General features: G+C 33.6%; 1 protein-coding gene across 3 annotated transcripts in view; it reads right to left on the bottom strand.

The window, feature by feature from the left end:
* Positions 1-4,139: 4,139 nt before the first annotated feature.
* Positions 4,140-26,398, bottom strand: part of KIF18A (kinesin family member 18A) — a 102,559-nt gene continuing 80,300 nt past the window's right edge. The window contains exons 14-18 of one of the 3 annotated variants that reach the window (XM_053561592.1): positions 13,632-14,079; positions 12,731-12,835; positions 7,140-7,231; positions 6,133-6,170; positions 4,140-4,770 (exon numbers count right to left, since the gene is read on the bottom strand). In XM_053561592.1, coding sequence (XP_053417567.1) covers positions 4,744-4,770; positions 6,133-6,170; positions 7,140-7,231; positions 12,731-12,835; positions 13,632-14,079 — 710 coding nt within the window. In that variant the 3' untranslated portion in view covers positions 4,140-4,743. The remainder of the gene's footprint in view (positions 4,771-6,132; positions 6,171-7,139; positions 7,232-12,730; positions 12,836-13,631; positions 14,080-26,398) is intronic. The other 2 variants (XM_053561590.1, XM_053561591.1) reach the window with 2 other exon arrangements.

Below are 26,398 nucleotides of genomic sequence, written 5' to 3'. Positions count from 1 at the left end.
ATATAAATAACTTAAAACTATTAGAGAGATCCACAGGATCTGCAGGAGTGATGCACAAGCATTGGCTTACTGACAATATGGCTTAACATGTTTAAACTGATTTTTGGGGGGTGGGTTGCATACAGGTTGCTTGAAAGTGCCAGGTGTTTGAGTTCTGGACAATGGGGAGTTTACTGTATACCACTAAATCTCTACCATCATAATTCTGCTTCCTGATTTTATGTTAATTTTATAGCCATTATTAATCTAGATCACTGTTGTTCTAAGTATGTTCTTAGGGGTATTACTAGCTCTTTCATGGAAAAAATCTTTTTTTATATTAGATTTAAAAATGATCAGATATTTTAGATTCATAAATAAATGATATGATAAATGATGAAATGATTCTTTAAAATACTATACTCTACCTAAGGGGGTGGGGGTAAATGAGAAAAAAACTCCAGACAAACACAGAAAAGTTTGATAACTGAACTGTTGTGATATAGTACCATACTGTTTTCAGACTTTTTTATTTATTTATTTTTTTTTTGAGACAGAGTCTCACTTTGTTGCCCTCAGTAGAGTACTGTGGCATCATTGCTCACAGTAACCTCAAACTTTTGGGCTTCAGCGATTCTTTTGCCTCAGCTATCGAATAGGTGGGACAACAGGCACCTGCCACAACAGCCGGCTATTTTTAGAGACGAGGACTCGCTCTGGCTCAGGCTAGTCTTGAACCTGTGAACTCAGGCAATCCACCTATCTCAGCTTGTTTTCAAACTTTTCTTTTTTTTTTTTTTTTTTAAGTTTGGTGTTTTCCTGGGTATGGTTGCTCATGCCTGCAATCCTAGCACTCTGGAAGCACGAGGTGGGTGGATCGCCTGAGCTCATAAGTTCAAGACCAGCCTGAGCCAGACTGAGTCCTCATCTCTAAACATTGCAAGGTGTTGTGGCAGGCTCCTGTAGTCCCAGCTACTTGGGAGGCTGATACAAGAGAATTGACTGAGCCCAAGAGTTGAAGGTTGTTGTGAACTGTGATGCCACAGCACTCTACTGAGAGCAACAAAGTGAGACACTGTCTCAAAAAAAAGTTTCATTTTTAAAGGAATTTGGAAACCACTGGGTTAAATCAATTAAGATTCTTGGTTACAAGACTTCAGGTGCTGATTTCATCAATGTGCACAATCAATCTCCTAGTGTGCTGCATTTCCTACTCTTCTGTGACATAGAACCCTTTTCTTGCCAGGGAATCAATCATAGGTAAGCTGTGTTCTGTGGAACACACTATATAGACTGTGATGTAGAAATAATAGTTAATACTTCAAAGTATTCTCAGAAATGTTGAGCAGTGCAGGTCAAGAGACTGCCATCTAGGTTTCTATTGGTTTGCTATAAAAATTATTTGTTGTATAGTAGCATTTATTAGATTCACATTTAAATTTTACAACGATGTCCATGATGCTTTTAAATGCGAATAAAAAAGCAAACTGCAAAACAATATAGAAAGTATGATCCGGGTGGCACCTGTGGCTCAGTGGGTAGGGCGCCGGCCCCATATGCCAAGGGTCATGGGTTCAAGCCCAGCCCCGCCAAACTGCAACAAAAAATAGCCGGGTATTGTGGCTGATGCCTGTAGTCCCAGCTACTCGGGAGGCTGAGGCAAGAGAATCGCCTAAGCCCAGGAGTTGGAGGTTGCTGTGAGCTGTGTGACGCCACGGCACTCTACCGAGGACAATAAAGTGAGACTCTGCCTCTACGAAAAAAAAAAAAAAGAAAGTATGATCCAATTTTCAATTAAAGAACAAGTATATAGGATTATAAATGGATAAAATAAATTACTTGGCAGGGTACCTAAACTATTATTAATAGAGGGTTACATCTGGGAATATTAGTAGGGGGTGAGGAGGAAGCATATTTTTACTTTATACAGTTCTGTATCATCCTTTAGAATAAGGTATTGTGGGTTTTTTTGTTTTGAGACAGAGTTTCACTATGTCGCCCTTGGTAGAGTGCAGTGGCATCACAGCTCACAGTAACCTCAAACTCTTAGGCTTAAGCGATTGTCTTGCCTCAGCCTCCCAAGTAGCTGGGACTACAGGTGCCCGCCACAACGCTGGGCTATTTTTTTTTGTTGTTGTTCTTTTTGTCATTGTTGAGCAGGCCCTGGCCAGGTTCAAACCTACCAACCCTGGTACCTGTGGCCGGTGTCCTAACCACTGAGTACAGGCGCCAAGCCCAGGTATTGTAGTTTAATAAAAATTATTTTAGTTAAAATGAATCTGTGATGTTACCAACACAATGATAAAGTTTTGAGGTGACAGATACGCTAATTACACTGATGTGATCATGACACACTGTATACATGTATTGAAATATCCCATTGTACCTCATACATATGTACAATTATGTGTCAATTAAAAATATATACTGGGTGGCGCCTGTGGCTCAGTGAGTAGGGCGCTGACCCCATATGCCGAGGGTGGCGGGTTCAAACCCAGCCCCGGCCAAACTGCAACAAAAAATAGCCGGGCGTTGTGGCGGGCGCCTGTAGTCCCAGCTGCTCGGGAGGCTGAGGCAAGAGAATGGCGTAAGCCCAAGAGTTAGAGGTTGCTGTGAGCCGTGTGACACCACGGCACTCTACCCGAGGGCGGTACAGTGAGACTCTGTCTCTACAAAAAAAGGAAAAAAAAAAAAAAAAAAAAATATATATATATATATATATATATACTAAAGGTTTTTGAAAAAGAATCCATAAATATATCAATCCATGGTGTCAGAATTCTGTTAAGACAGTTGTTACCTTTGGAGGTGGTGTTGGCAAGAAAGGCTTCTCAGGTATGAATAATTTTTATATTTTACTATCTGACTGTTAGTTACATGGGCATGTTTACTTTGTGAAAATTCAGTGAGCTAGACTTTACATCCTTCGTATTAACCTGGATGGAAGTGGAAGACATTATTCTTAGTAAAGCATCACAAAAATGGAGAAGCATGAATCCTATGTACTCAATCTTGATATGAGGACAATTAATGACAATTAAGTTTATGGGGGGGGGAGCAGAAAGAGGGATGGAGGGAGGAGGGTGGGGCCTTAGTGTGTGTCACACTTTATGGGGGCAAGACATGATTGCAAGAGGGACTTTACCTAACAATTGCAATCAGTGTAACTGGCTTATTGTACCCTCAATGAATCCCCAACAATAAAAAAAAAAAAAAAAAAAAAAGAAAAGAAAATTCAGTGAGCTATATATACTTAGATTGATTTGTTTTTGACATAAGGCCCGTTTAAAAATGGTTTCACAGTCACTTATATTGAATAGCATTTTTGTTCTAGTAAACGCAAATAATCTATTATGATTTATTTATGGTAATATGGTAGCATTGCAAAGATATTGTTATTAAGTTTTTACAGAAGGCAAAATCTCTAAAAAAAAAAATGGCATATAAGAAAATCACACTTGTACCTTAAGGTATGAGGTATGGATACTTACTAATTTTGTTAGCCACTCATCAGTATCTAATAAAGATTTCATTGGAAATAAACAATTACCTAAAATAGAACGGAAGGAATAGAGGTGAAAGGGAGCGTTGAAGAGATAACACAACAAAAACCTAAATGATGAAGGGACCAAAAAAAAAAAAAATGTGTATGGTGGTTTTCCCCATGACAGATCCTGAATACACTCTCTAAATATGGAATCACCAGTGTCAAAGTTGGCAAAGACTATAAAGATTATTCTATCTCACACACCCCTAAAAGGGTTTTAAATTAAAAAACTTGACTAGGTAGGTTGAAAATATTTCAACTGCTTGTTATACGGTTGCTTACTTTGGTGTAAAGCTTCCTGTGCTGCATAAGATTAAAAGCACATTTGATCAAATATCTATTATAGTCAGCAGATAAGCAGGCCAAACGAGGTAAGAGAACAATATAACATAATTAATTTGTAGCTCCATGTATTTCCTATAGCAGCAGGAACTATTAAATGCTTTTTCTTGTTATCATTAAGACACCAACAAATTATGTTCAGACTTGGTTCTGGTGCCACATATCCTGATCTTACCTAAAACACAAATATACAAAATTCACACTTTATATAAAGTAATAGTTTAGACTATGTAAGAGGTAGCAATGAGACAGGATAACCAAACCCTTTAAAATCTATACCTTTAATATATCAAGCAGCAAGAAACATGACAACTATTTAAATAATATTTACAACTTCATGGGCACACATATCTACACTTGCACATCAAAGTATTTTTGAAGAGAAAATTCACATATATTATGAAACTAATGTATAGAAACATAATATTAGAAGACCAAATACCTCTTGGGTCATAGTTTTACCACTTCTAAATTTTTAGTTAAAAAAACGATAATTTAACTCACTGTTATTTTCTAAAATGCAGTAATGAGCTTGTAGCATTATAAAATTACGCTGCCACTATGCTGACTTAGAGATTTTAAAGAGTAACAACTTAGTAACAACAATTTTAAAAACTTAGAACATAACCTTTTCTGTTGCAATTTTAGATTTGTTTAGAATATAAAGGACGAAAATAAAGAGTTTCAATTTCTGCTTACTTAAAGTATTTGGGTACACTTAATTTTAAGATGGGTCTTCCTTCAAAGATTTTAAATACATTTCTGAAAGGGGATGCAGAAAAAAACGATCAATTTCATTTTCCTTGATTTTGAAGTGATTTATCTTAGATTTTCTTTAGAAATGCTTCTTCCAAATTTTCTAATCATGCTTGGGTTTATTTTACAGACGTTTCTTTTATATTCTAGAGAAGAAAGAAAAAGGTGAATAAATATGGTAAAAAAAACATTCAAAAGGCTTTCACCAGTCAACTTACATTCATTAAAAATTGTAACTACAGAAAGGAAAATTTACACTTGAAGTTCATACTTAACATATTTTAAAATATAATAACAAGGAAACATTAATGCTTTTGGTGAAGTTTCAGTGAGTGAGTGTACACACACAGACATATACCAATGAACTCAATGAGTAACTATATTCACTTTCTTTCTTACTGACTAATAAAAAGATTTTATTTCTACAAGCACTTGTTTCCTTTCTTATATCACCAATTTTTTTTTCATTCTTTGGATTATTTTCCTATGTATTTTAACTTTGGTATTCTTCCAATTTTAAAGTATTATTTGCACCTACTACCTCCTAAAGGGCTGATCCTAATCTTATAGACCTTTCTCCTTTCAACATCAGCTCTCAAATGTGTTTCATTTATGCACATTCTTCTGGTTCATCACTTTCAGAATGATTCTCTACTCAACGAAGTGTTGGTACAACAGTGTGATTAACTTTCTTCAGAGTTAGTCTAATTACGTACTCATTTTGTTTATCACATTAGCTTTTAGTTTTGGAGGCACACATTCATGTGATACTTTCCTTATTTCTCTAACTGCGCATTCAATTGCAGTTACCTTCTTTCCCCATGATAGTCCTTTATTTTTTCACTTATATGCTGCGAATGGGAAAACTCAGTCCAACACATTCTAAGCTAGGCGGTCTCTATGCTCTCATTACTTTTTCCTGGTGTATACTTGGCATTTTCATTTGGATAGTCTCATGTTTATAAAATACTAATTTCCCTTACAGACTATATTATCCCTAATGAAACATTATCTTTTTACCTTACATTAGCCCCCTCCCACTTACTGTGGTTTAGTATTATCTCCCAGTTTTTTCTCTGTAGTGGATACTTTTACTCATCTCTCTTCATACATGACATATTTGATACGTTTTAGATGATAAACGTATTAGAAAAACTTCCATGACTTGAGAGCTTTTATAAATTATTTAGTTGTAGAATTATGACTTCTTGAGGATTTTTTCATAAGTCCAATGGGATAATACACATTTATACCAATTATAGATACACATTGCTAAGCATTACTAAATACAGCATATCAAATCAAATAATCACAGTAAATTTTAAAATTTTATTTTAGTATCTTGTCTGGTTTTTAAATTTACATGAAAGGCATTTCCTTTGAACTTAAGGTAATAACTGGCACCCGCCACTACAGGAAGCAAGCATTTTACGGATATAGTTCGGCAAACTTATTGAGAAATTTTGTATGACTCTAATCAAAAAGCATTGACAAAAAAGTGACAATACCTTCCATGTTTTATTGATCTTTGTATTCACCACAGGACCTAGAATGTGGGGAATGTTTAGTAAATAAGTACTTTCTTAATAAAGTCTTAGGAACAGTACTGGAGCGACAGAAGACTAGCCACTGAGGCCTACAAACTGGTTGGCATGAGATACTTCTAGTTTAAATGAAGTAATTTTGTCATATGAACTCCTATTACTTCCATATGCTGTTGAGGGCATATAGTTACCTACATTTGTATTTTTTTCAACTTGCCAATGGCAATTAGGTAGAGACTACAGGCTTGGCAAATGAGTCAAAGGCCGAATTATTAAAAATAACAAGCTAAGAGAAAAACTACAAATGGGCATAGTTTGTTAATTAAATAATTATTAAATTATTTATTTATTTAGAGACAGAGTTTGGCTACGTCACCCTCGGTAGAGTGCCATGACGTCATAGCCCACAGAAACCTCAAACTCTTAGGCTTGAGAGATTCTCTTGTCTCAGCCTCTCAAGTAGCTGGGACTAAAGGCGCCTGCCACAATACCTGGTTTTTTTTTTTTTGTTTGTTTGTTTTTGGTTGTAGTTGTCATTGTTGTTTGGCAGGCCTGGCTGAGTTTGAACCCTTCAGCCCCGGTGTATGTGGCCGGCTCCCTAGCCACTGAGCTAAAGGTGCCAAGCCTAAATAATATGTTTAGTTAATTATGTCAATTATTAGCTAAATTATTTATCAATTCTTCTACAATATAAGCCACAGTATGGATAACAACAAGGGTGGAATGTACAGTTGAAAAATCTGCTTCTGAATTATGGCTCTCCCACCATATCTCTGCAATCTTGGATAAGTGCTTTACTTTTTGTCTCTTAAGTTTTCCTACTGGTAACATGTGGATAATGACACTTGTTATACCACATAATAAAGATGATAGATAAAAGTAGATTCTTACAAAAATAAGTAAAAAATATAAAATACTAGATGTACATTAGGCAATCATGTCATTAAATATCAAATTAACAGCAGACATACCTATTTGTCTGTTTTCTTGTAAGTGCTTATCGCTTGAATTATCTTGTCGAACACGTTTGGCAAATCCAGAATTAACATCAGCAGTTAATGTACTTGATGTAGAACATGAAGGGAAAAAAATTACTTCACTTAAGCATTTTTAATAATCTAAGTGCTAATTCATATTCTATATGCAACAATGACTAAAAATAAAACACAAAAATATTAAGTTGTGAAATTCCACAGAAGTGAAGGTTCTAAATATATTTTTAGCTCAGAGAGAAATCTAGTTGTGTGTGATTTTAAACATATTTATTCACATTGGATATTATGATACACCTATAATCATAAGTGTATATAACTATTCTGTAGCAGGATATTTCCAGGGTGCTCTGCTGGAATATAAGCAAACACTGCTATTTTAAGTGTAAAGATAGAATAGCACACAGTCACAAGAAAACTCTAAGCTCATGTTATACTGGAGGATCAACTCTAATCTGACAAGTGTAAATAAGTTGAGACTGTTTGAAAACTTTGTTTTTAAATGAAAGCATAATAGATTGAAAAAACTCTCTTTAATTATTACAATTTTAGAACCTAAACTAAAAAGAATGACCTATTTTCATTTGTTTTAGCTTCAAAAATGTAATAAATCTTACATTATTCATGGGTCAAATTTCTAACTCAATTTGAGCTAACAAACCAATTTTAGCCTCATGTTACAAGGATAGACAAGTAAATCACAAATAACCTCTGTCTTGAAAATGTATACAACGGATATATAGTGGAGATGAGGAAAAAAATAAGAACACATGAAATAATATAAAGTAAAAACATAATGCCAAGGTTTTCATACTATAAGGAGCTATAGATTCTAGAGTTAAGAAGAAAGAAAAATGAAAAAAATTGTGGATGTGCTGAGTTTGATCTGGGCCCTGAATAATAGAAATCCTTGCTAGTCCTAAGGAGGGAGTTTTAACAGGCAGGGTTAGGGGCTGAGTGGGAGATGAAAATCTATCTTCCTTCCACGCTGATTCAAATAAGCTATTTCTAGGGAATTTCTGGCTAATGAAAATACTATACAGTAATCTCTTCTTATCCATGGGAGGACACATTCTAAGACTCTCAGTGCATTATCTAAAATCGAGGATAGTACCCAATGCTGTATATATTTTTTCTTATACATACATAACTGTGATAAAGTTTAATTTATAAAGTAGGCACAGTAAGAGATTAATAACAAAAAATAACAATAAAATAGTATAATTATAATATAATAAAATATATGAAAATGATCTCTTTCTCTCAAAAGTACCTTATTGCACTATAATCACCTATTTCGAACTGAAATCATGTGGATGGGGGGGACACTACTTAGTTGTAGTAAAAGAGACACAATTTAATAAGAAATAAACTTCTATGCACAAATAACACACAAACTACAGTATCCTCCCTTCCTAAATTATACTAAAGTTTCTGTCATTTTATTTTGAATATTAAGCATCATTTTTTGATGAAGTGTGTATCAAAACTGTCCAAGGCAGAAATTTTCTTTTGGTCATTTGGTGATTTTGTTTCTTCAAATATGAAGAAAATGTTATGGTCTACTTTTGATAAATGTTGCCTTTTCTTACAATTTATCTTAAAGTTGTCTTTATTATTTTATGGTATGATGCTTTATTTTGGTTAGTTCCAAGACCTTAACTTTTCTCTCATACCATTCTCATACTAGAAGAAAGTTAGGCTTTTGAATGAATCTATTTGCTTAAAACTCCTATCTCTAGGAATAAACGCTAATCCTAAGAAAAGAAATTGCATATTTGTATGTAAGTAAAATATGCCCAAACATTGTTAGGAGTTAGATAAAGTAATGTACTGATGAAACATTTAATATTATGTTCAAAGTTAGATCATAAACTAAAAAAACTTAAAATCAGTGAGTGCAAATTCACATGTTAAAGAATATATGAAAAGAATGCAAAGATTTTTCCAGTTGTGTGCCAAGTTTTCCATAAGTACTAATAAAAGTTAAGAATTAACCTTTTGTTCCCTTACATAGGTGGAATGTTTCTGCTCAATAAACACAATATATCTCATACCCAGTGCCTAGATTCTTTTTAGAGACAACAACTGATGAAAAATACCTAAAATGAGTAACATGAAGACTGCCTTTCTTTATTTTTTAAATTATATTAGAATATATACATAACTTAATAATATATAAAGCTGCTAAGTGGAAAATACCAGAGTTTATTATTCTCAAGTTCATGTAGCATTAATTGAGGAAAAGGAAGATTTTTTTAAAAAGTAATTATGTACATTTCTAGCATTAATCTCTTTTAACCTAAGCTAATGGCAGGATCTAATTATTGGTACCAGAGGAAATGTAATAGAGCAGTTAATAGGCTACAAGACATCAAGTTGCTTTCTTTACATGTCCTTTAATGTTACTTCACAATTTTATATGTGAATATACATATAATATGTGGAAGCCCCTTACCTCGTCTAAAACCACTCCAAATATACAATTTATGAACAGGGACGTTTCTGAAAAAAACATTTCCTTTGATAATGACTATATTTACATTTAAAAATTATTTTTAGTTAAAAACTTTTAGCACATCTTAGTAAACACTTGTTACCAGTGAAGGTACAGAAAACATACTGACAGTAATTCATGGAATAAATGACAAAATTAACAAGTGTAAATTAGTAAGAAAGTGGTTGAAATAGATGATAGTGGTTAGCTAAGCTCACTCATGAAATGACTGACTCATATATGTAAACCAGACACTATTTTCAATTAATCACACATTCAGAATTGTCCCTCAGCAAAATAACAAATTTTTAAATGTCATAGTTAGAGAAATTCATGGAAAACAAATCCATGAATTTTAAATTTACATATTCCATGGCTCTGCTGTACTTTGTTTTGGAGGAACAAAGGCAAATCCTAAATTCACCTAAGAAAAGACATTTTAGGTAGCATAAATAAGTAGGACTATTTGTAAATTTGCTTCTTCTAGCCAAGACGATAACAGCTCCATGGTGGAAAATAAATTTGAAAAAGAGTCTTATACTTGTCTCCCCACAATCACATGGCAAAAAAAAAGAGGTAGAGCAAGTTAGGTCAATTTCACATTTATTTGGTATATTTAGTCATTGCATTTAACTTGCAGGAAATAATCTATCATGGACCTCATGTCATATAATTCAGTATATTTAAGACATTTTCCTTATCTCTGGTTTTTAGTTGTTTTACAACTACGAGTATGTGTCCAGGTATCTTTCTCTATGTATTAATCTTGCTTGTGATTTGTAGCATATCTCAAATGTGTGATTTAATGTCTTTTGTTAATTTAGGAAAATTATTAGCCATAATCTCCTCAAATACTGTTTTCCCCAATTCATTCTCTCATTCCCTTCTGAGACTCAAAATACATACATTACAGACTTTTTAAACTGTGTACCCACGTAAGTCTTTTTTCCATATTTTCCATCATTTTATCTTTTTGTGCATCAGTTGATATTTTTCTATCAACCTAGCTTTTATTTTAATTAATTTATTTTTTAAAAATTTTATTTATTATTAAATCATAACTGTGTACATTAATGCAATCATGGGGCACCATACACTGGTTTTCTATACCATTTGACATATTTTCATTACACCGGTTAACATAGCCTTCCTGGCATTTTCTTAGTTATTGTATTAAGACATTTATATTCTACATTTAGTAAGTTTCACATGTACCCTTATCAACCTATCTTTTAGTTCACTAATACTCTCTTCTGTTGACAACAATCTCCTAAAATAATTTATTGAGTTCTTAATTTTGTAAATTCCATCTTTTCAGTTCTAGAATATCTATTTGATTCATTTTAATAGCATCTGGTTCTTTGAGAAATTCTCTCACCTATTTTATTGAGATGAATCAATTAAATTTTTTAAAATTCCTATCTAATAATACCAATATTTATATCACTTCTGGATTACTGCCTCTCTAATATGTTCCTTTTTTTTTCTTTCCTCATTTGATCCTGTCTCCTGGCATACTTTGTAATTTTTAAGTGCCAAACACCGATATAAAAAACTGTAGAGGCTCTAGATGGTATGTTTTTCCAGAGATGATTTAATTCCAGAGTAGAGATAGGTCTTGATTCAATCAAGGACTAAGTTGATGTAAGGTCTGTTTAAGACTTTTAAGAACTAGGGCTAGGCATGCTGGCTCACACTTGTAACCCTAGCACTCTGGGAGGCCAAAGCAGGAGGATCACTTGAGAATAGAAATTGGAGGCCAGCCTGAACAAGGGGAGACTCCATCTCTACTAAAAATAGAAAAATTAGCCAGTGGTGGCTCACGCCAGTCATATCAGCTATTTGGGAGGCTGAGGCAGGAAGACTGTTTGAGCCCAGAAGTTTGAGGCTGCTATGAGCTAGGCTGATGCCATAGTACTTTAGCCTGGGTAACAGAGTGAGATTATGTCTCAAAAAAACAAACCAACAAAAAAAGAACCAAAAAAAAAAAAAAAAAAAAAAAAACAATGCAAGAACTAGTGCATTTCTACTTTACCTTTCAGGGATCTCAAATAAAATCCTTAGGTGTTTAACAGGACCTCTTTTTCATAATGATCCCTGTACCCAGGTTTTTGTGTCAAAGAGCCATAAGAATGTGAAAACTCTGTTTAATAGTATAGAGTCTCTTGGCAGCTACTTTTAGCTTGGGTTCTTAGCCTTGTATTTCATGAAATTTAGAACATGGTTAACACTTTGAGGTAAAAGCGCCAAAGGATAATTTTGTTTTCCTAGTTGGTGAGATTGCTGATAGCTTTAAAGCTGTATTCATACCTTAAGCCATGAATTGGCAAATGCTAAATGAAAAAGAGGTAGCCTGGCTCTCTATACCATGTTTTCCTTTTCACTGGGCTCTTAGACTCTCAAGTCCTTGCTGTCTTGGTTGTTTTCTAATGCCTTCAAGCAGCTGCTGTATTTTACTCAGCTTTTACAGTTGTTCTTGACAGGTAACCTAGTCACAAGCTACACTGTCACAGTCAGAAACAGAAGTCTCTTCACTGTGTTTTAGTCATACATAAAAATCCATTAAAATAATATGATTTTGGGATGGAAGAAATGCAATAATATTTAAAATGAAAAATAATCAAATGAATAAAAACAGTCACCAGAAGTTTAAATTAAGAGGTATTTTTTAGCCTGTAGTCCCAGCTACTAGGGAGGATTAGGCAAGAGAATCACTTAAGCCTAAGTGTTTGAGGTTGCTGTGAGCTGTGATGCCACAGCACTCTGGTGAGAGTGACATCTGTCTTAAAAAAAAAAAAAAGATTTTTTTAAAGGTAGGGGACTTTTCAATTTATTTTTAACAATCTAAATTATGGAATACTTTTTTATAAATACCAAATGAAATACTTGACCCTTTTTAAGGTCTCCCTTCAAAATCATAAATCCAGTACCTCATTCAGAGTAATGTACTATAAATATGTTCAAATATGAATCAACAGTCTAATTATAGGAAATAAAAAAGAGCTATAGGAAACAAAGTACAAAGATGATCTTATATAAACATAGAGACTAAGCAGTTCATGTTTAATCATACCTTGTTAATTTTCGTTTCCTTTTGGCAGCAGCAGTCATCCCCATGTAGGATGGCACTGCACTTGGTACAGGCATAGAATGCTTAGTTGACACTGAAGGTTCAAGCCTGCATATTAAAAAGTAACAAATAAAAAAGAAGAAATCTGACTTATAGAGAAAAAGGAAACAAACATTTCCCTAATTAAAAAACCATTTTGTATTAATACATGAAAAAATTCTATACTGTAAAACTTCCCTTGCTTGCCAAGGGGTATTCTTTTTTCTTTTTAACACTATAGGTAGAGTTACTATAAAGTGATTTCTGCATTATCAATGGCATAGAAAAGTAAAGGTATTTTTCTTCCGTATTTAGATTGGGTATGACTATGAACATGAAGCGAGAAGGATAGGTTTGCTTCAGAGTAAGGTGAAGTTTGCTAACCATCAACAGAAACTGTGGAATTTTCTTCAGTGAAAATACTAATGAACAATAACAAATACAATAATCCTTCAATGATGGCTTGGAGTAAGAAAAATTAAATATATCTTTTTTTTTTTGTTTTGTTTTTGTGGTTTTTGGCCAGGGCTAGGTTTGAACCCACCACCTCTGGCATATGGGACCGGCGCCCTACTCCTTGAGCCACAGGCGCCGCCCAAGAAAAATTAAATATATCTTAAGGCCTCTCTAGCCTAATAAGGGTCAACTGTCTCAAAACATCAAATTTAAGACTTTAAAATAATTGTGTTAGAGAGAAGTTAATTAAGATTTAATGAAAGTAAAACACTGTTTTGTAATCAAAATAGCTCATATATTTGGTCTATAAAATAGACCTCAAATATAGCTACCGAAGGAAAAGAAAGCAATAGTTTATAAAGGCTAAATTAAAAGAAAAAAAGAATTGGCAAATATTCTTTTTGTGTACCGTTGTAAAATGTTTTTGTTGTTGTTTGGTACTGATTCTTGCTCAGGTAATTTACTTGTCAAGCTCCTGGTGTCTTCACAAATAGTAAATGTAGAGTCCAAATCTTCCTGTCCACATTTTGTTCCCCTATTAGGAGGGGTGTTTACTTCACATAACATCTTCAGAGAATTATTACTGCTTAGATTTGAGCTGACAGCCTGACAACTTGTAATATGTGATGATGGTTTCATTAGGGTCACTGCAGATGGATTTTGAAAAGTTTTTCTACAGTCTTCTGGAGTATACACAATAGGCTGAAGCTCTTTGCTGAGAGAATCATTGAGTTGTGTACTTTCAAATGGTAGGAACTTTTGAGCAAGCTGTGCTTTCAAGGGAGACGACATTAGTTTTCTCCGAGTTCTTTTTTGTGGAATTTTAAGCAGATTAGATTCACTTGAAGATGCACCTGCTAAACAAAATTAAAAAGATGCTCAATAACCCTAATAATGAGGTACTTTTCTGCCAACTGATAAAAATCTGACAGAAAATAAATTAGAAATGGAAAACAGTTTATTGTTAAACATTTTAAATAAAGTTAATAAATTCATTGTAAAGAGACAAATAGAAAACAAAAATAAATTGCTAATATCAGTATTAATTTACAGTTACAGCTATCTTGAGGCATTAGATAGTCAGAAAACAAATTTCCATCTAATTCCAATAAAATTCACAAGCAATTTCAGCTTTCATGTTTGATTTGAGTTTAAGGTAAGAGAAAGGTCCTTAACATTCGTAGGCACAGAGATTAATACTTGCTCTCTTGTAAAACATCACCAGTTTATTTCTACCTGAGTGGAAGTGTAGTTTAAATGAATTAGAATGATAATAACCAGTAAAATTCAAGAACAGTTTCTCTGTTATGATGCCAGGTATATACAATTGGTCCTTGGTTGCTGTGGGTTTTGCATTCATGGATTTGATCGACTATAAGTCAAAAATATTCAGGAAAAAACCCACCAGAATGACAACAAAAATACAAATAAAATATACATGATAACAATTATTTAACATGGCATTTGCATTACATTAGATATGAGTAATCAAGATGATTTAACAGAGAGGTGTCCAACCTTTTCTCTTTTCTGGTGCACACTGGAAAAATAAAAGTTGTTTGGGACCATATAGTAAATACACAGACACTAATAAAAGCTGACTAGCAAAAAAAGGATCCATAAGATGAGCAAAAAAAGTCCTCACAGAATTTGCATGTGGCCCATAGGCTGCAGGTTGGACATCCCTGACTTAATGTATATGGCAAGACATGCATAGGGCATATGCAAATACTATACATTTTAGAAGGGACTTGAGCATTTGTAAATTTGGGGTATTTGTGGGTGTTCCCAGAATCAATGCCCCAACCTCCAGGATACTGAAAGACAAATGCAACTAATCAAGCAGTTTAGTTATTTGTCTCTTGTATAAAACACACTGATAGGTTTTTAAAAAATAGGTTTACTAGCAAAGATAAATGAACACAATCCAAAGACTTCAGAGTATTCTGACCATTATCAATCTGCAAAAGCAAACCCCCCATATGTCAAGAGGTCACCAAGTTTGATGATCGATCTTTTTTCAGTGTTATTCTACAACTTCTATAGTTTTTCAAAATTATATGTCTACTACTTCTCCAACATCTGTTACTCTCTTCTTCCTCTATGCAGGAAACATACATTTTCCTAAGGAGCCATACTTGACTCTCTAATTATCTTATTCTACGCACTCTCTCCTTTTCTACTTATTCTTTTACCATTAACTTTTTAATCACCTGGGTCCCAAATAACCAGATTTTTTTTTACCTCTTCCTTTTCCCTAAAATTTTCCAATTTCTACTGATCCCACTTTTCTTAGTTAAAGCATAATACTGATCATGTTATCCTTATTTTTTCCCCCATTGGATCATATTATCGTTCCAATTAAATACTTCCAGTAATTTTAAACAGAAATATAAAATCCAGATACTTTTAATATGAGAATTTTTGATTCTTGGACCACAATAAAGAGGCAGTTCTTTTTTGTTAGAGCTTAAGTATGAATTACCGCAGTACTAAATTTAATATTTAATGCTTATTATTTACGTACATAAACATCTATCAAATACCTTTCATTAATACTCCAAATAATGGATTGACTACATATGTAACAATAAACTTGATCAACTCCAGTATGCTGATCTACATTTTTAGCTTTTTCTAATCTGGCTATTTTATTCTGATAAACTTGGTTCTTGACACAAAGTGCCTTTGCCTGGCCTGTATTGCTCATGGAATAAAGTACAATGTATATTTCAGCCTGTATTTTTAAATCATAAGGTAAAATTCCAAGTTGATGTTTATTTGCTTTATTATATAATACTAACTTAAATAAAACTGAAAGTAGAATAAAATAAGCACTATGTATTTCAGTAAAGCAATTCAACTAAGTTAGAAAATATTCTTATAACAATCACCAATAGTACATGCATTATTCTTATTATGTTAGTTGACAATAGGCTCTGCTATGGCTAAGTTGACAATTACCCTCTAGGAAATACAATTCAAAAACAGGAAAAAAAATATGATCCTGATTCTACTAAGGAATTTTGCTTTTCTGAGAACTAGATAAATGAAATCCAGATCTTAAAATAATTTTCCACTCTCTTTAAAATGACATTTGTCAAATTTTCCATTACTAGATATTTTTATACTAATGCTGCAGTGTAAAGACAGTTACTTTTCTCCACTGTGCTGCTACCACCAATTTGGTGGCTATTAATAGCTGGAAGATTAACTTCTTTTCCCATGAGAGGCAGCAGGGGTATAGAGGATAGAAAACTACATAGAGGATAGAGAACTGAATTGGGAGTCAGGAGACTTGGATTCTATTTCTGGCTCCACCAACAACTCACTGAGTGACCTTGGGCAACTCACTTAAACAGTGTGGGCATTAATACCCCCTAGTATAAAAGATATATTACCCTTCTATGTATATAGAATTTCCTATGATTAAACGATAAAAACATACAGGGTTCAAAGAAAGGCTCTATAAATATAAATATGATTACAACTTTCACTGGAAAAGTTCTAATTTATCTTCCAATCATCAATAACTAAAACTCACTGTTATTTCTAGTAATTAGAAAGACATTTCAAATAATGTGTCACTTTCAATTTATCAGATATCCAATCTATCAAGGCTGATGATAAAGTGTAATATAAACCAAAAGTATCATCGAAACAGGCATATGTAAGTATTATTTGCAAATGCAGATTTCTTAATAACATTCTAAAATTGAGAACACTATGGAAGATGAAATCTCAAGTGGTAAGGATTGTCTAGAATCACTGCATTTTTGGTACATATCTAGAATGGATAATCTCTTGGGAGTGGCAGTAAGTTGAAAGAGAAACATGGAAATATGGTAGTTAATATGGAAAAACATACAATGGTTTTACTGAGCCTGTAAGAAGAAATGCTACAGAGACACAGCATATATGAAATACAAATCTAAGGGCTTTTTTTCTTTTTATTCTCTCAATTATTAAATTCACATAAAATAAGAGGAGGAGAACAGAAGGCAGATGTTCAATTTAGAAATGTCTAGGCTGAGTAGTTGCTAAGAAAGATTCTGGAGATAACCAGAGCAAAAGCAAAATTTTATAAGTTTAAATAAAGATTAATAGTCAATCCTCTGCAATTATAAGTATAAAAAGACAATGATTCCACTTATTAATGAAAACTATTGATAAAAGAAAACATAAACTGACATTTCTCTTTTCTTTTTTTGAGACAGTTTGAAGCTGTCACCCTGGGTACAATGTCTGGCATCACAGCTCACAGCAACCTCCAACTCCTGGGCTTAAGCAATTCTCTTGCCTCAGCCTCCCAAGAACACAATGTCTGGCTATTTTTTGGTTGCAGTAGTCATTGTTTGGCAGGCCAGGGCTGGATTCGAACCTGCCACCGCTGGTGCATGTGGCTGGTGCCCTAGCTGCTTGAGCTACAGGCGCTAAGCCCGACATTTCCCTTGGAATATGATTTTTAGGATATAAAAATATAATTATATAATAAATAATTATTCTCCTTTATCTAAGTTAGGCAATAAGAGTACCTTAAGTGGGTATGGCAAATAAAGTTGAATAGACTATAAGAACTATTAGATATGCTAGTCTGTGCTTATAAAAGAGTTTTGTTGTGCTTTTCCATTAGAAGAAAAGGGTGTACAGCAAGTTTCCAGAAAAGCAGGCATGGGACAGTTGTATAGACTCCCCTATATCAGCTTGGGAAAAGACTATCTCACAAGATTCCGTAATTTTTGCACCTACAGAGTAGAAATGATGTAGAAGCAACAAGAAGGCAGGCTACAATTCCTTTAGAAAAGTCTCATAAAGTGAGAAAGGAAATTACATAGCTGTAGGCTGTTGAAACACAGGACACTAACAGATGATACTTAACGAAATACCCTAGCAATATGGGTGCCACACAGGGGGCGATAGAAAATTAAAAGCTGCATTGTTATAAGGCATGCTACTATTAACTGGGATAGGGAAGATTGGTAGGCACTTGGAAGGACAGCAGGGCTTCTCTCCAGGGTCCACCTAAGGAACTAGCCCAGGGCATCATATCGGCATTTCAGAGATAGTGGGTAGCAATGAGTCTTACGCTTTTGAATAATTTTGCTATTTCTACATCATTTCTTAGTACTTTAATTGCCCAACATACTTTAAGTGACCTGCATGTCTATTACCCTGAAGGATTAAGAGCGATGGGATACAAGTGAATAGTACTTGTTGCATAACATCAAGATATTTAAATGAAAAAAAAAAGGATCACTACTGCTATTTTGAATTCAGGATCAAAGTTTGTTTTATTTATGGAAGAAAAAAAGTTAGTCAGCTATTGTACCAGAGAAACAGTCTTAAGAGGACTACACCTGTATAAAAATAATTCACTATTCATCCAATATTTATTATGCTCCTGCCAAACTAGCTAAAGCACTATAGAAGACAGTTGAGAATTTACATTTTTGAGTGGAGAAAGCAGATGAGAGTAAACTAAATTAAGATGATACATAAGCTGTAAAGACAATGAAACAGAGGAACAGAATACAGAGTGATGGGAGATATAAGAGGTTTTTCGTTTTTTAATTTTGTTTTTATTAAATCATAACTGTGTGCGTTGATCCATCACAATTATATGCTTTTCTATGATGGCCACGAAAGACATTTTAAGAACAGTATATGTGATCTAAGACTTAAATGGCCATGAAGGAGCCAGCTCCGTGAATATCCAGGAAAAGAAGCAGAGAAAATAACATGTACAAAGATCCAATGAATTGGGTGAGCTGAAGGATAAGAGAGGAGGCTACTTTAATCAAAATATAGTAAGATAGAGGAAGAAAAGAAATGAGAAGAGTCCAGAGAAATCAAAACAGGCCAATTTATGTCAGGATTGATGGACAAGAGTTTGGATTTATTCCAAGTACAAAGAGATATCTGTGGAGGATAAATAAGTATGGATATAATGTTCTGAATGATGTTTAAGAAAAAGATTGCTTTGCTTGCTGGGTGGAGAATGGAATATGAATAGGTAAGAGAGAAATGAGGGAAATCAGTAGCAAGGTTATTGTTATAGCTCAGTCAAGAAATGAGACCCTGGAAAGGAAGAACAGCAGGAGCAACTGAAAGATGCAAGAAGGGTGTTATACTTGAATAATCAAATAAAAATTATATAAAGGAAATCCATAACATACTTAACAATTGTATGTGTCCTAGTTGCCTTATAATAAGGAAAAAATGGAGCAGTATATATTCTACACGAGTATGAGAAGTTGAGAATTCTCCGTAAAACCATACACCATGTACACATGTGTCATTCCCTCAAATTTGTCATTCTCTTATTTAGACATCCCTTTCCTTCCAGCCCCACTCACTACGCTTGATATCCTATCCTCTATTCATGAGCTCTATCCAAGTAACAGCAGGAGTCTTGGAATCTGCTTCTTTTCCTCTCTACTGTGGATGCTCATACAGACTTGAGGCAACAGAAACTCTTTGGGGTTTGAGGATATGATTTCTCATTTGGGATGATTACATGTTATTATCACGCTGAAGCAGGGAAAAGGAAAAAGGGCAGTAAGGATAAGTAGGAAACGGTCTTAGAATAAGAGTGACAGATGAAGAAGATATTGAAAATGAACTTCAGCTCCTAGGAAGATGTACAAAGGGAAATGAGAAGGTAAGATTTAAGTTAGTGGGATAATATGGAAAGGGTATTTCATTTTAGGTTAGGCACCCTACTTTTTTCTGTAAATGCATCTCAAACAACTAAAACAGATTTATATTCAGTTCCAGGCACAGATATACTATGATTTCAGATGCCAGGTCTAACTGTTCTTCCCCCAATGCACGACTTTTGCATTCAATTCTTTACAAAGGAGCCAATGCATTTTAATCCATTGAAATGGCTTGAAAATGCAAAATGTATTCTTGCAACGAATGAATTTTTACCAAAGAATACACATGATATTGGAAACATTTGTTTCTGCTAGGGGAGAAAGTTAGAAAGTCCCTGAATACATGAGGAATTTCTTACCACAGGGACCAGGACTTTATTGTCTCACTTTAGAAACATCCATAGTATAAGAAGGCACATAAACTCTGCAAAAGACAATCAAGTTTAACCAAGACGGTAACCTGGGCAGAGGCATTTAGGTCCCATTTGGATGACCCTATGATAAAATAGAAGAAAGCTTGCCTTAATGTTGGTAATGGGAAAACTATCATTTGTATATCAGGACATCAAAGGACTTACTGAAAGATACGGCGTAGCTAAGACAGGAATAAAGGAAGGTATGGAGGAGACTAACTCATAATATTCTCTACTATTCATCCTTCAGTGCAATCTGAGGGAGTTTAGTGGCAGATGCCACTAAAGTCCCTTAAATTAGGACCAGAAGAGATGATGGTGTTGGTGGTAGGGGGGGAGAATGAGTAAAACAAGGCTATGAAATATAGTAAAATGGCAACATCTGAACCCTAGCAGTAGCACCAAAAGGCTTTAAAATTCAGTTCTGCCTTACCTGTTTCAGGGGCCTGCTTTTATCACTGGTGGCCATACCGTACATGGACAAGATACTCTTGGGCAGAGAGAGATAAACATTCTAACTGAGACTGCCTGTAGCTCTGATTCCTTTCCTATACTCCTTGGGCTATTAGGTATGTGGATAGGAATATATTTTTCTTCCCTAACTCTATAGGTAAAAACATATGTAACAATTAGCAAACAGAAAACTCACTGGCCTATAAAACGAAAATACAAAGGGATGGCAGAGTTGGCACACAAAGTTGGGCCTTCTGATAATCCCAGATACCAAACCCTTTACCACCACACAATTCTGAGCCCCTACGACAGAGATAATTAAATAAATTAGGTAGTGGTCAAATGAAACATGGACCATTCACAAGAATATTGATATTTAAAATAATGTTTTACAGATTAATTGATGATAATATACAAAGTTTATATATAGCATAATCCCAACGTTGACAAAAACATCACCAAAACAACCAAGAACATATCAAAGCTTACACACAAAGCCCTACAAGCAAAAAAGAGGGAAAAAGTCACGGAAAACAGAAGAAAATACGGCACTATTCTTCAAAATGTTAACACACGTCATATCTGATTGGGAAAATTCTGAGTGATTTTATTTTCTTCTTTACACTGTTGATTACATAATTAATATATCCTCTTATATGATATCACAAATGATAAAACTTATTTTAAAAAAGAGACAATATCTGGGGTGGGAGCTAGAAAGCAATAAAAACCAGCCCTCTCAAGCATCAAAAGATCTCAAGAACTGAAGGCATGAGATTTCTGTGAAAGCAGAGGGTGGAGTAAAAACAGAATTGATTAAAAGTCTATATAAAAAAGTTGGACCCCCAGATTCTCCTTACACTATCACCATTACCTGCACTGCCGAATGATGGCTCCTTTGTTACCCTCTTAAAGGACATGAGGTTTTACCTTCTGAACAGGTTGTAGACTGGTGTCAATATGCACAGCTGACACTAGGGGGATTACATAATTCTTTGACAATGAACGCACGTAGACTTTTTTCTCCCACATCTCTAAAATACTGGTAGCAAGATTTATATACCCTATCAATGGGAAATGAAAAAGTTCTTTATAAATGAACCATAAAAATAAAAAAGACCTAGGTACTGACATTTACAGTTTTCTCCAAATTGTTGAACTTTCTAGAGATTACTATAAAGCAAAACTTTGTTTAATGAGCCCAATCCTAGTTTTTGTATTACTTACCCATTCAAAGTTTAGAAAACATTTAAAACAAACACAAAACAGTGAGAATCATATCACAGATAGAATGAGTTTGCATGGACAACTAAATTACATTTGCTAAGTGATTACAGAAATCATGAATAAATCAGACGATTACTGCATTGAATATTAACCAATAATAATAATAATGCAAAGAAAGTAACATTCACATTGTCAGATAAGAGTATGTCTATTATAGAATGCTTTGACTCTGAGGTTCAGTATGGATTTCTTTTCTGAATGTATTTATTGTCATTTGTTCTTTACGAGGTTTTTGTTTCTAGTCCTTATCTTAAACATTGTTATTAAATTTTAAGCCTTTTTAATTCTGTGAAGTCAAAAGTGGAAACCTAATAAACTCATGTATATGCAAAAAAAGGAATTATGAATAAATATTTGGTGATTGGTTAAATTGTTAATGAATGAATAAACAAAGGTTGGATATTCATTCATCTGTCATTCGCCACTTCTCCCCCAAACTTCAGAGATTTTAGGAAATATATTTGACTAATGGCAGTGCAATACAAGCAACTCATTAAGCATTTTGACTTTGATAATGAAAGAAAGGACAATCTGATGTGGAAGTATATGAAAAGACCTTCAATAAAATGAATGCCTATACCTCAAAAGAAACATCTAAAAATGGATTTCTTGGCTGTACTATTCTTTAAGCTACTTAGGTCTACCTGTAAGCATGATCTATTAAACATATAATATTTGTATCTTTCAAATGCTTTACCCCATCATGAAGTCTATCCCACAGATTTGGGTGAGGACCCTGAAATGTTTCCAGTAAAAGACAGAAAAAACAAGTTGTTTCATGTCTATCTTCCTAAAAACAGTTTTAAGAAATGCCAGTCTATTATTACTTTTAAAAGATGATTTTAATAATCTTTTATTTATTATGAATTTTTCCCTAAATAGGCTCTTGAATTAAATATTACATATAATATTGAATTTATAAATACAATTTATAGCATTAAATGAGTGTTTTATATAACGTATATATGTGACTTCTTACCTGATCCTAGCAAGACTAGGGAAAAGGAATAAGGCCATGGTGAAAGTGAGTTAACTTGTCAACTCTAATAACTAGAAGTTATAACATCTAACTAATGCTTTCATAATGATGAATCAAGAAGCAGCAGCAGAGTGTGGAGCATACTGTTTAGAAATATCCAGTATATTAGCAGAAAAAAATTCATTCACCTAACGAAAAAACACTTGCAATGCCTTATTTTCTTGAAATAAAAAAGAAAAAATATTAGGTAAATACTGAAAGTTTGTTAGAAGTCATCTAGCACAAATTCCAACAGAAAACAGAAAAAAGAGTTGTTCTATTTCTATTTTTCTAAGGATAGTTTTGAGAAATATCACTATATTTTTACTTTCAAAGGACTATTTTAAACATTATAAGACACGTCCTATTCAATAAATGGTGCTGAGAAAATTGGATATTGAAGAAGGTTTAAAGACCTAAATGCAAGATCTGAAAACCATAAGAAAGTGTAAGAAAAAAACTCTTCTAGACATTGGCCTAGGCAAAGAATTTATGACTAAGACTCCAAAGGCAAATATAGCACAACAAAAATAAATAAATGTATTTAATTAAATGAACAAGTTTCTGCACAGCAAACAAAGTAAACAACAGAATAAACAACCTACAGAATGAGAGAAAATATTCACAAAGTACATATCCAACAAAGAGCTAATAATTTATAATCTACAAAGAATGCAAACAAATCAGCAAGGAAAAACAAGTAACTTCATTAAAAAGTGGTAGAAGACATAAACGGCTTTTTCAAAGAAGATATGTAGATGGCAAATAGATGCTATGAACAAACGTTCAATGTTATTAATTATTAAGAAAATTACCATTAAAGCCACAATCAGAAAACACCCCTATTAGAATGACCATTATTAAAAGTCAAAAAACAATAGATGTCAGCATATATGCAGTGAAAAAGTAACATTTATATACTGTTGGTGGTACTGTAAATTAGTGTAAATTATGGAAAGAAGTATAGAGATTCTTTAAAGAATCATTCGACCTAGCAATCCCACTATTGGGGATCTATCCAGAGGAAAGAAAGTCATTATATCAAAAAGATACCTACACTTGGAATGTTTATCAGAGCACAATACATAATTGTAAAGATGTGGATTCAACTTAAGTGCCTATCAATTAAGGAGTGAGATAAAGAAAATGTGACACACACACCCACACCTACCATAGAGGATTACTCAGCCATTACAAAGAAATGAAATAATGTCAACTGCAGCAACTTGGATAGAATCAAAGAATGTTATCCTAAGCAAAGTATCCGAGGAATGGAAAAACATCACATGTTCTTGCTAGTAAGTGGAAGCTAAACAATGGGTACACATGGTCATAAAGTGATGTAAAGGACACTGAAACTAAGAAAAGGAAAGGATGAGTTAGGGATGAAGGATAAAAATTTACCTTTTGGGTACAATGTACACTATTCTGGTGATGGGCACACTATACACCCTGACTTTAGCATCATATAATTCATCCATATAACAAGATCATTTGTATCCCTAATATTTTGAAATAAAAATTATATATGTATAATTATTTAAAAAAGGCTTTAAATCAGTTGTCAATGACAGGTCATGTCCAAATAATTTTAAACCAAATACCTAGTTTAAGAGAAAAGCAACTTGAACATAAATGTTTCCTACTAGCAAAAATGAAAGGCCTAAGTAATATAAAAGCTTACCTATTTTAACTATGATATTTCTACATCTTACAAATTACGCAATTTGGAAACCTATGTGCAACTTTTACTGAATCTCTACTTTAAAAGGGTGGTCATAACTACTGATTTGTTACAAGCAACCAGTAAAGTGGGGGATCATCTCATATATAGAACCAGAATTTAGTACTAGATGTTCTTAGTGGTCATTTAAATTTTTTTAATTTGCCACCCACAGCAAGAAAATGACGTGCTCAAAGTTATGATATCAATTATATTTGTTGTTGGGAGAGCTGGAGTCACATTTTTTGTTTTCCCGTTTATTGTTCATTTGCCAGGGGGAAGTGAGGTAAAGAAACCAAGAAATACAAAGTAATAAAATAAAATTAACACAATGAGAGACTTAAAACATTTTCTTTGCAGACCCAAAACTATGAAAGAACATACCACTTCATCCTCCCAAATGAGATTCTAACTACTATTACTGGAAAGAGAAAATGGAGGAAATATATGAATACTATTACAACTTAAAATTGGTTTACATAAAAAGTTAAAAACCATCATCATGAGTAAGAGGAAGAAGGGAAAAATACATGTAACATATTTGTAGGTGGCATGTATATGTGTATATATATGTGTGTGTGTGTGTGTAAGTCTATTTATTTTACAGAGAGAACTCTTACAAAGTAAATAAGAGAAAAGTTAACAGAAAAATATGGCAAAGGAAATGAATAGGTAATTAATTAAAAACAATTACAATTAGACAAAAAGCACATAAAAATGTTCACCTGCATTATCCATTTATCATGGTAGACTATTCAGTTTTAACAGCTTTATAATTTATATAAAATGCTTTAAAAATGTACTCTTTGATCTAGCTATTCTACTTCTAGGGGCTTAGCCTAAGGAAATAATTAGACAAGTTGCAAAATAAATATACATACACAGATGTTTAGTGGAATGTTGCTTGTAACAGAAAAAAGTGAAAACAATATTCAATAGTAAGGGATTAGATATATTTAATATACAGCTATTAAAATTACTTAAATTCATATCTTTTGATAGAAAAATGTGTTTATAACAAGTGGTTCAGTGAAGTAAAGCTGATTATCAACTGTATGTATAATGAATGTTGTCGTTTTTGTTTTAAAAAGCAAAGTACATACGTATACTTGAAAAAAGTCCAGTAGGCTATTAAAACAAAATATTAATTTAAGTTAATGGCCTAATACTTTTTTTTTTTGCAATTTTTGGCCAGGGCTGGGTTTGAACCCGTCACCTCTGGCATATGGGGCTGGGGCCCTACTCCTTTGAGCCATAGGCACTGCCCTTTTTTTCTTTTCTTTTTTTAAAAATTGAGACAGAGTCTCAAGCTGTTGCCCTGAGTAGAGTACCATGACATAGCTCACAGCAACCTCCAAGTCCTGGGCTCAAGCGACCATCTTGCCTTAGTTTTCCTATTTTTAGTAGAGACAGGGTCTCCCTTTTGCTCAGGCTGGTCTTGAACTCATGAGCTCAAGCTGTTCACCCGCCTTGGCCTCCCAGAGTGCTAGGATTATAGGTGTGAGCCACCGCGCCTGGCCACTTAATGCCTTGACTGTTGAATTAGAACATTTATTGCTGGAATAAATAACAAGGTTAAAATATCAGTGAAAGGAGAAAAAAATAAAAATGAATTGCTGAAAA

The sequence above is a fragment of the Nycticebus coucang genome, chromosome 14, assembly GCF_027406575.1.
Source record: "Nycticebus coucang isolate mNycCou1 chromosome 14, mNycCou1.pri, whole genome shotgun sequence".
Lineage (NCBI taxonomy): Eukaryota > Metazoa > Chordata > Mammalia > Primates > Lorisidae > Nycticebus > Nycticebus coucang.
This window is presented reverse-complemented; position numbering and strand designations above follow the sequence as displayed.